The following is an 11,715-nucleotide window of genomic DNA, read 5'->3' as shown; positions in this document are numbered from 1 at the left end:
TAGAGGCCAGGCACACGAATTCATGCACAGGTGGGGTCTGGCCAGCCCGCCCAGATTGGGCCTCATCAGGGCTGGGATGGCTGGGGGAAGGGGCTGTGGGCGGTTGGCGGGCCGGCCCCGCCCCCCGGTCGAACTCCCAAACTCCTGATGGAGGGGACAATTTGCATATTAAGCTTTTATTATATAGGATATGCAAATGGTCACTCCACCAGATGGACCATTAAATGCATTCTATTTTAATAGTTAGCCATAGATATGATTGTTCCACAACTTATTCAACCATTTACTGATGAACAGTGAAATTGTTTATTGCTTTTTGTCTCTACAAAGTATTTGTTTATATTTATTCCTATTTGTTTATGCTTTTGCTCCATAGAGCAGATTCCCAAAAGGGCCCCTTCCTGGTCAATTTTTAGCAGATACATTAAATTATCTTGCAAAAATTTAACAACTCACAACTCACCAGCAATAAATGAGATAGCTGACTTACATATACTCTCACTGGCACTGATATTTTTTACACTGAGGGGTAAAAATTATTTTTATCTCCATTTGAGATTCAGTATCTTTTTATGTCTATTGGCCTTTTTCAGTTTCTCCTTTTCTTATCATTTGTCTGTACAATTTACTTTATAAAAGCTGTTAAATTTTATCATATGCCACAACAAGTATGTTTCCCCTTTATTCTGTTGGCATAACGAATTATTTTTATATATTCCTTATTCATTGTATTTGGATTGAAATTTATTTGGCCAAATAGGCTCTTATTTGAATAACTAGAATTTCTATTTTTACTTAGAATCTTTCTATTTCTACTAGTGAGTAATATTGATCTATAGTTCTCTTTTTAGTTATATTTATCTGGTTTTGTCATTTAGCCTATCTTTGCTTCATAAATATGACTTATGGGATCTCCTCATCTTTTTTCTGTGAATAAATAACAGGAATCATCTGTTCTTTGAGGATGGACAGGTTTCAATGATAAAACATCAGGTTCTGGAGCCTTTAAAAAGGCAGACTTAGCCGTGTTCCTAATTTCTGATACAAGTAATGGTCTACTGGAGTTTCTATCACTTCCTAAGTGAACCTGGCTAATTTATATTTTGCCAGAAAATCATACATTTCCCCAAGATTGACATAGAGTACATATCCTTTTATGATTTTAAAAATGTCTTCCATAGCTTTTACAGTTCCTAACATTGCATGTTTTCATCTTCCTCTCTTGTATCCTTAGTTAGGTTTTCCAGGGTTAAGTAAGTTCTAAGTATCAGGTTTGTTTTTATGTCTTCTAAGTTGTTTTCCTTTTTAAATCAATTTAACTTTCATGAATTCCTTCCTCTTATTTTTAGGTTTATTTTTTTTTCTATTTGTTAAGTTGCATGTTTAGCTTATTTTAAGTCCATTTTGTAAATAAACCATTTTTGAGTCATTTTCTTATAAATACAGCTTCAACTGTGTCCCACAGGTTTTTTTTTATTTTAAAAAAAGTTTTAATATTCATTACTTTTTAGATAATTTTCCATTTGCATGTTCTTTATCTTCACTTCAGAGATGATTTAAGAGTTTATAAAAACTGCCTTTAAATTGTAAGAGAAATACATGTCCATGGGAGCATACTGGAACAGTATAAAAAGATGTACTGTAACAAGCAAGATAGTCTCCAACACAGACCTCCCAGTCCTCTCTCCAGAGAAAACTAATCTTGATCAGATTCTGGTGTTTCTCCAGTAATATGAATACACTGTACAAATATGTTGTGAAAGGCATTCCTTAACTTCTATGTTATTTTGTTAGAAGTCTGCCCAAGGTCATTGGTATGGTATGGTAGGTTTGAGGAGCCAAAGACTTGTTCTACTCTGGTCTTGAGTCTCTAACCCTTCTACAGTTCAAATTTGAGAAAGGGTCACAGAATGAACTCAGATGGTCTAAATTTGTAGATTTCTGATATTGGTTTTATTTTGTTTGCTGTGGAAGTCCAGAGATGAGAATTTATGACCTTATTTTTTAAAATGTTTTTATTGATTTCAGAGAAGGTAAGGGAGGGAGGGAGGGAGGGAGAGGAAGAGAGAGAGAGAGAGAGAGAGAGAGAGAGAGAGAGAGAGAGAGAGAGAAAGAGAGAAAGAAAGAAAGAAAGAAAGAAAGAAAGAAAGAAAGAAAGAAAGAAAGAAAAGAAAAGAGAAGAGAAGAGAGAAGAGAGAAACATCAGTGATGAGAATCATTGATTGCCTGCCTCCTGCACACCCCATACTAGGTAGGGATCAAGCCCACAACCTGGGTATGTGCCCTGACCAGGAATCGAACTCCGATCTCCTGGTTCAGTCAGGCATGAGCTCCTTAATCTGTAGAGCATTTTAAAAGGATGGACCCCACGTTTGGTAGGGAAGGTTCCTTTTGTTTAAATCCTATGATGATGGTGCCAAGAGGTGTTTGCAATTTTGCAACCCATGAACTCTGTTTTTCTTCCCCAAACAACACAAATAAATAACCATTCTAAGTAAAATCGATGCTTACCTTGTAAAGATGGGTTCAAGGAGGATTCTCTAGCAGCTCCGCTTTGTCTCAATTGTCAAATCTAGACACTTGCCACTGCCGAAATGGTTCCTAATGGTCTCCACACCGTTTTTCACATTCTTGTGAAATCTCCTCCGTGTGTGTTAGATGAAGCAGATTGCCATACTGAAGCTGAGGGCAGTCTCTAGCCAATAACTAGCAAGGAACTGCAGCCCGAAATTCAACAGCCCACAAGGCCCGAGTCCCAGCAATTACCGGAGGGAGCCAGAGTGTGGGTCCCTTTGAGTTAAGCCTGGATATGATTGCAGTCTTCTGAGAGACCCAGTGTCAGAGAATCCATTTAAGCTTTGCTCATATTCCTGTCCCAAAGAAACTGTTCTGAATAAGTGTTTTAAGCCACTAAGTTTTAGGGTAATTTGTTACGGAGTAATAGGTAATGAGTAGGCCTGTGTTTGAGAAGTTCCTTGTAAAACCTGTGGTTATGGGAGTTTGTTTTTTTCCAGATAATTGGTCTGGGGAAGAATTATGTGCGTCAGCCAACTCCAATCACCTGTTCTCATTGGCCCATACAAATGCAGGTTTTGAAGATAGAAAAGCAAAAAATGACAAATGTGACCAAGGAGAGAACAAAACTTAAAAATGAAAACATTACCATTATATGCCTGTTAGAATGGCTAAAGTAAAAAGTACCAAGTCCGGAAGGTGAAGACCAACTTGGCCTCTCAGACGTTGTTAGTGGGGCTGTAAAATGGATAGCCATTCTAGAAAATAGTTTTGCAGTTTCTTACCAAATGGAAAACACAGTTACTACATGACCAGCAGTCACACTCATGGGCATTTATTCTAGAAAAAGGAAAACTTTTGTTCATACAAAAATCTATACACAAATATTCAGAGTAATTTTATAAGTGATAGCCAAAATCTGGTGTATTAGCCAGGGTTCTTCAGAGAAATAACCAATAGGATGTGTGCCTGTGTGTGTGTGTATTCATTGTGTTGATGGCAAAACTCTGTGATGGTTATATTAGCTACACATGTGATAAAATTTCCTAAACGCCCCCCCCCAAAAAAAAATGAATGTAAAAACTTGTGGATCTCATATATGGTCTATGTCAGTTTCCTGATTTTAACAATGTACTATGGTTATGTAATGTTGACATGCATCGAGTTCTTTTTAATATAGGTATAGTGGCACTGTATAATAAATACAATGCTTTGCCATCTAACTCAAAAGCAAAATAATTCACACTCCACTATGCCTTAAAAGTGTGACATCTGGTCTGGCCGGTGTGGTTCAGTGGTTGAGCATCAACCTATGGACCAGGAGGTCATGGTTCATAGGGCACATGCCCAGGTTGTGGGCTCAAACCCCAGTGTGGGGCATGCAGGAGGCAGCCAATCGATGATTCTCTCATCTTTGATGTTCCTCTCTATTCCTCTCTCCCTCTCCCTTCCTCTCATAAATTAATAAAAACATATTTTTAAAAAGTGTGACATCTGACATTATTCTTTCTTGTTTTGACATGATGGATATACACTGGCATTAAAAGAGTCACAGAATTGTGGTATTTGTGGCCCTTGAAGTGTTGTCAAGTTCTAACTGTGTCACTGTGATCTTCAGTGTGCCAAGCAGCAGTGCAAGGTGATGAGTGCACCGTACACAGTCTCTGCCACGATTCACCTTCACTGCTGCAGTGTGAAAGTAGCCATAAACAATGCGTAAACAAATGAGCATCGCTGTGTTCCAATAAAACTTTATTGATGGACACTAAAATCTGAATTTCATATAACTTTCACATGCTACAAAACATTATTCTCCTTAAAAAAAACCATTTAATAATGTAAAAATCATTTTAGCTGGTAGGCCACACGAAAACAGGTGGCAAACCAGATTTGCCAACCGCAGCCTAACCTCATGGGACCTATTCTAAAGGTGGGGGAAAACAATAAGAAAATAAGTGAGCACATAAAGTAGACAATGTTGTGTTAAAAATGAAATTAAAGTGTAAGGTGGCCAGGGACTGTGTCTCTGAAGGAATACGTAAGATGAACCTGCACCTGAAGGATGAGAAGGAGCCAGTCATGAGAAAAGTTGGGTACAGAGTATTCTAGAAAGAGAGAATAGCAAGGGTAGAAACTGGAGGCAGGCACAAGTTTGGTGGATTAAAGGAACCAAACATGGATGGCACCATTGTTAAGAATTTAGCTCTAGTTGACTCCAGTAGGATCTAGCCTAATTTTATACACTGCGTTTGTGGTCCCTTGCTAATTTATATGACCACACAAAGAATATGATATTTAAAAAGAGGGAGAGAGAAGGAGAAAATATTTTTATTTTTGCCAAATAGTTCTAAGAAAATACAGTATCTCCTATATGATCCAGAATATTGAGAACAAATATAGTTGGACCATACAAGTTATTTCACTGAATGCTCATCCTTAAGTTATGCTGCTTCATTTTATATTTGCTTACAATACAAATGTTGTGCTCACTAGATGATTTAAGGCCATTTATAGCAGTTTTATGTAAAAAGTCTAGTTTCTTTATAAATCTTAAAATATTAAATCCTCTTTTTACATCTTTTTGTTTTTATGTTCAGCCCAATGTGAGTGTGCCAAGCTTGTTCTGATTTCTTCTAACACACTGAAGAGAAAATCATTTTTAAGTTTACATTGATTTGCGGCAATATTTGTATTCAACAATCAAATGCTACACCATTTCCTTTTAAATGGCTATGCACTTAATTAGTTTCACTCGTGTGTTCAGCAATTAATTAGTTTTGGAGACTTCTATTTTGGTATTGAACCTGAATATTGACAGTCAGAGTAGATACTGTATCAGGATTGCAATGCATGTTTTCCAATCACACCACATAAAAAGTTTTCACATTTGAAAAAAAAGTTCTTCATTGTAATATCATCTAATATCTTTCATAATTGTGAAATACACTTCAACCAGTTTCTTTTTTTCATTTATTTTCTCCAGTATTGCTTCTAGTAAATATGAGGCGAAAGGAAGCTGTAAGAGAAACACAGGAAAAAAAAAGGGTTATCAAAAGTCTATATTTTCTTCAGTTCAAAAAATATACTAAATATCATTAAACCATTAGAACTTGGCTGTCTGCAACTTTGCACTCGTATGGTACCCTATTGGGTCTCTTTTCAACTGATCTTGCTGGTTAGTGTGGGTAATTTTGTCTTTTACAATAAAAATGATAAAAGAGCTGAAGTAAAATGAAAAAAGATAAACGCCTTATTGAACAATTCATGGTTTACTGACCATGTTAATGATGTAATCTGCAATACAAGCAGCTAAGCCATTTATCTTCAATCAGCTGATCAATAGCAGGTTACAGTCATCTCTAGGGCCCAGAGCCCACAGAAGTGGTACTGTATGTTCATCACTCATAAAAGAATGAGAGAGAACTATCAATATACTTGTCTGTGTTAGAGCTGAACATCTTAAGTTGTAGGGTAAAATTTCAGAGGAAAAAAAATGGCAAAAGTATACCCATTGATTAAGTTGTTATAGAAAAGTTTGTTTGGCATATCAAAGTGTAATACACATGTTGCAAACTGCTGAGTTTATGAAATGTAGAGTATATTTTTAAATTTCATAATTTATAGAACTTTTCTAGTAAAGTTTTATTGTTCCCGCTGCTTCACTGGGTTGCCTGTAGAACTCCAACTCATACAATTTAAAACGCTCCCCAAGTACCTCCCTCATATCCCTATCCACTTCCTTTTATCCTTCTTCCCTATCTAGTCTCACATAAAAGATTTATAATAATAAGTTCATTAAGTCATTTCGTGGAGTTGTCCTTTTGATTAACCAGTGAAAGGTACGTGTTTTTCCCCCGGAACATATTGATGAGAATGCTTGTCATGCTGGATCCCTTCCCTACAGAGTTGTAACAGGCCCTTCTCTGTGCTAGGATGACCACGGACAATATCACTGGTCAACACTGAGCAAAGACGCCCTCGGTATGAGCTGCTTAGCTGTGCTCAGCTCAGCTATGCTCAGCTAAGGTGATTACAATTAGCTAAACCACCAGGATGGTTCTTGTCCAAATTTGAACTGGATAAAAAGATTGGCTAGCAGCAGTGAAAATAGTCCAGACAGGGACACACACAGGTGCCCGAATACACATGCTTTCACGTGTGAACACACACACACGCGTGTGTGCACAAAACCCACATTACATAGGTCCTGAAGGAGAACTAGAGACTGAAGCTGCTCCACAGAATTGTGTCAGATCCTAAATAACTTTCTAGTTTAACTTCCTTCTTATCTTTATAACAAACTGCCTTATCCTTAAGGAAGTCTGTGTCCATCAGGACAGACTAAATCTATAGTTTATATCACAGCTTTACACATTGGTCTTACTGGACACTTAACATTACAGAAAGCTTAAGATACCAAAATGTCATGTATATTCAGTTCTAAGATACTGTTGAATATAAAAGGCACACATTGATTTTTAAGAAACAGCCTTTCCTGTGAAAAACTCTACCACTTGAATATATCCATACTGCATATGCATTCCAATTTCAGATATGTAAAAATGTGGGGAAATGACATCTTAGAATCAATGAAAAAGAATATAGATTGGCTACATTAACAACTGAAACTATACTTAAAATATGACATGCCTTGAATAGTCCTTAAAAATTCACATGGTCTCTTTGTTTGCCATATTTTTTTTAAAGTGAAAAATGTTTTAAAAACAAAAGATCTGAACGTTCTACTACTTTGGAGTTTAGTTCATACAGTCAGTCTAGAGTCAATTAAAGTTTCTCCCTATGACTCTGGAGGGGCTAAGGCTCCTCAGAACCCCCTCAAATACAGAAAGCACAACCGCTCTTGTACTGGTGGGATTTTGGAGTTGAAGTGGCAACATGATGGGACAACAGCAAAGATTTTTTCTCACTTGCCCTATCACATATATATGATATCTTTATTGTTGAAAGTATAACAGATGCTCCCCCCCCCCCCGCCCCATTGGCTCTTGGTTAATCTCTCCACCCCTCATTCCCTCTAACATTCCATTCCCAACAAGTATGCTGCCTCAAGTTCCATTTCCGATGGCACATGCCAGGGAATACAAAGCCCAGAAAGCCTGCCTGACTTCTTTCTTTTGCATCAAAAAGGAGAAGCAATACTCCTGGTAATGACAATGCAGAGCTACACAAGCTTGAACTCCTCAGCATCAGAAGAAAAATGGAAAGGTAAAGAGTTGATACTATGTGAGATTTCTTAGTTTGAAAATTCAGCTAAGGACATGTGATAATTTTACTTGTCTACACTGTAGTCTTAAAGTGGGTCTTCCTAGTTAGTCTGCCTGTCCCTGTTGTAAAAGGTGATTTCTATTACTGGAGGGATTTCTCTTGACTTCACACAGATATTCAGTTTCTCTTACATGGAAACACCTGCAGATGTTTGCCTTTAGCAACTGCTAAGCCACTGACAATCTCAAATTTATCACTTACACTTACAAATAGTGGCTTCATTTAGAGGTGTTTCTGTATAAAAGTAAGATATGAATGATGGTTGCAGATGTTGAGAGCCATGTGGGAAATATAATAAAGCCTAAAGACCATGACTGGAACATAGTCATATAACTTAGAGCATCAGCACTAATTGGAATGTAGTCCTTAATAATGTAAAATTAAAAATTTTTGTGCTGAAAGAAAATAATTAAAGGTAACAAAAATCTAAGGGACAAGATTAACATTTTCACCATTTTTTTTTTAACCAAGGAAACATGTTTATTTTTATATGAGTTTCTGGAATCCCACCTTTTATCTTTTCTGACAGAAACAGATTTAAAAATGCAAAACGGGAAGAATTAAAGTCCCAGGAGGAACCAAGCAATAATAAACCCACACTGCTGAGTGACATGGCCACTCAGAACAGCTCTTTGTTCTAGATCCTTGGGCAGAACAGGGTATCTTGAAGGTCTTGGAAGAAGCAGATAGATAACAATTTTAGCAACATGGTTCTAAATGTTTACACAGACAGTAGATTGTCCCGGTGCATCTGGACCAGAGTGCCCGTGGTGGTATCATCAGTCAACAGCAGAGTCCTTTGAGAGACAGCACGTCATCCTGGCCATGAGGGCGATTGGGAAGCAAGAGAGCATGCACAGTGTGCGGCGTTGGAGGTGTGGTGGCCCAGAGTGGTGCTGCTCTGGGACGCGGTGGCTCTGACCGATGGGGAAGCTGGAAAGCTGGAAACATTAGTGTTGTCTTTCCTGAGCCAGAGCACGCGAGCAGCCGAGAAACCACACTTCTCTCGTCTTTTTAGCCACGCTTTGGTTCATTCTGTCACTCCCATCTCCCAACTAGACACCCAGAGTTCCTCTACCACCTGCCACTCTGCAGGACAGGCTCAGCTGCCTTGATGTGGGAGAGGGAAGGTGCACACTGAGCTCTCCCAGCTCGGAAGAAGGTGGGAAAGCAGCTGAACCCCCCAAGGGGGGAGCAGAATTAACAGGGATCTCTGCTTCCATCAGAGAGGTGGAGGGCTGATAAAGGATCATCATCCGTCATTGCTGTTGAGGTCATTCATTTGGGGAACACTTAATAAAAGCTGCAGAAACTTTAGATGTGGAATCGGGCTGCAAATTCCTACCTGTGTTGGTTTAAAGATTGAATGAGCAAATGTGGGAAGTTAGACTAATAATGCCTGGTATTTAATAAATGCTTGATACCATTTCACCATTTTCATTCTTGTTTTTGGTTTGAAAAAATATTATCGTAGAGATATTGTTTAAAAATACGAATTGACTTTAATCTAGTTTGAGTCATACTAAAAGTGAATATATTAAATTTTATGTATTACACCTGCTTTTACAAAAGATATGATTCAGTGAGACTCTGAGACTTAAGAAAGGCCAATGTCGTTTGAGTATTGTAAAATGAATGGTGCAAAATTTAGTATAATAAATATATAGATATACACACAATGTATATATAAACACACATATACATTATGTATTTATATATGTACTAGAGGCCCGATACATGAAATTCATGCAAGAGTAGGCCTTTCTGGCAAGAAGAAACACAAACATTAAGAATAAAAATGACAACAAACAAGTACTTATCAATAACAACATTAAACGTAAATGGATTAAATGCTCCAATCAAAAGACATAGGGTAGCTGAATGGATAAGAAAATATGACCCACCTCAGAACAAAGGATTCACACAGACTGATAGTGACGGGATGGAAAAGAAATTTTCAGGCAAATGGAAATGAGAAAAAAGCTGGGGTTGCAATACTTATATCTGACAAAATAGACCTCAAAGTAAAGGCCATAACAAGAGATAAGGAAGGCCAATACATAATACTAAAGGGAGCAATTCAACAAGAAGATATAACTCTGGTAAACATATATGCACCCAATACAGGACCACCCAAATACATAAAACAACTTCTGGAAGATATCAAGGGAGAGATTGATAGCAATACAGTCATAGTAGGGGACTTTAATACCCCAATGACAGCATTGGATAAATCCTCTAAAGAAAAAATCAGCAAAGAAACAGCAATCCTAAATGACTCACTAGATCAAATGGACTTAATTGACATCTTCAGAATATTTCACCCCAAAGTTATAGAATATACATTCTTCTCCGGTGCACACGGGACATTTTCAAAGATAGACCACATATTAGGACACAGGCAAAATCTCTTCAAATTCAAAAGGATAGAAATCATATCAAGCATCTTCTCAGATCACAATGGCATAAAACTAGAAATCAACTACAATAAAAACAATGAAAAAAATCAAACACTTGGAGGCTAAATAGCATGCTATTAAACAATGATTGGGTTACCAAAGAGATTAAAGAAGAAATAAAAAGCATCCTGGAAACAAATGACAATGAAAACACAACAATCCAAAATCTATGGGACACAATGAAAGCAGTTCTGAGAGGGAAGTTCATAGCTCTACAGGCCTACCTCAAAAAACAAGAAAAACTGGTAATAAATAATCTAACCTTGCAACTTAAGGAATTAGAAAGATAGCAACAAGAAAAGCCCACAGTATCCAGAAGGAAGGAGATAATAAAGATCAGAGCAGAAATAAACGACATAGAGACCAAAAAAAACACACACACCACAAACAAAAAAACATAAACAAACAAACCAAACAATACAAAAGATCAATGAAACCAAGAGCTAGTTCTTTGAAAGAATAAACAAGATTGATGAACCTCTAGCCAGGCTCACCAAGAAACAAAGAGAGAGGACCCAAATAAACAAAATCAGAAATGAAAGAGGTGAAGTAACAACTGACTCCACTGATACACAAAGGATTGTAAAAAATACTACAATCAACTCTATTCCAACAAACTGGACAACCTTGATGAAATGGACACATTCCTAGAAAAATACAAGCTTCTAAAACTCAATCAGGAAGAATAAAAAAATCTGAATAGGCCGATAACTACTGATGAAATTGAAATAGTAATCAAAAGGCTTTCAGCAAACAAAAGCCCTGGACCAGATGGCTCCACATGGGAGTTTTACCAAACATTCAAAGAAGAACTAAAACCAATCCTTCTCAGACTATTCCAAAAAATTCAAGAGGAAGGCACACTTCCAAGCTCTTTCTATGAAGCCAGCATTACCCTAATCCCAAAACCAGATAAAGACACCACAAAGGCCCTAACCGGTTTGGCTCAGTGGATATAGCATTGGCCTGCGGACTGAAAGGTCCCAGAATGGATTCCGGTCAAGGGCATGTACCTTGGTTGTGGGCATATCCCCAGTAGGAGGTGTGCAGGAGGCAGCTGATCGATGTTTCTCATCGACGCTTCTAACTCTCTATCCCTCTCCCTCTCTGTAAAAAATCAATAAATATATATATATTTTAAAAAGACACCACTAAGAAAGAGAATTACAGGCCAATATCCCTGATGAACATAGATGATAAAATCCTCAACAAAATTCTAGCAAACCGGATCCAGTATTACGTTAGAAAGATCATACACGATGACAAGTGGGATTTATTCCAGGAATGCAAGGCTGGTACAATATCTGCAAATCAATAAACATGATACATCACATAAACAAACTGATAGACAAAAATCACATAATCATATCAATCGATGCAGAAAAGGCATTTGACAAAGTCCAACACCCTTTTCTGATAAAAACACTCAGCAAAGTGGGAATAGGAGGATCATACC

At 37.5% G+C, this 11,715-nt stretch overlaps 1 protein-coding gene across 2 annotated transcripts in view; it reads right to left on the bottom strand.

Annotated features, from left to right (window-relative positions):
- Window positions 1-4,316: 4,316 nt before the first annotated feature.
- CNTLN (centlein) overlaps window positions 4,317-11,715 on the bottom strand; it is a 269,920-nt gene continuing 262,521 nt past the window's right edge. For both annotated transcript variants that reach the window (XM_079789996.1, XM_079789997.1), the window contains exon 26: window positions 4,317-5,530. In XM_079789996.1, the coding sequence (XP_079646122.1) occupies window positions 5,429-5,530 (102 nt within the window). In that variant the 3' untranslated portion in view covers window positions 4,317-5,428. The remainder of the gene's footprint in view (window positions 5,531-11,715) is intronic.

Source organism: Cnephaeus nilssonii, assembly GCF_951640355.1.
Source record: "Cnephaeus nilssonii genome assembly, chromosome: 14".
Classification (NCBI taxonomy): Eukaryota; Metazoa; Chordata; class Mammalia; order Chiroptera; family Vespertilionidae; genus Cnephaeus; species Cnephaeus nilssonii.
The sequence above is the reverse complement of the archived record's forward strand: the minus strand, read 5'-3'. Positions and strand labels throughout refer to the sequence as shown.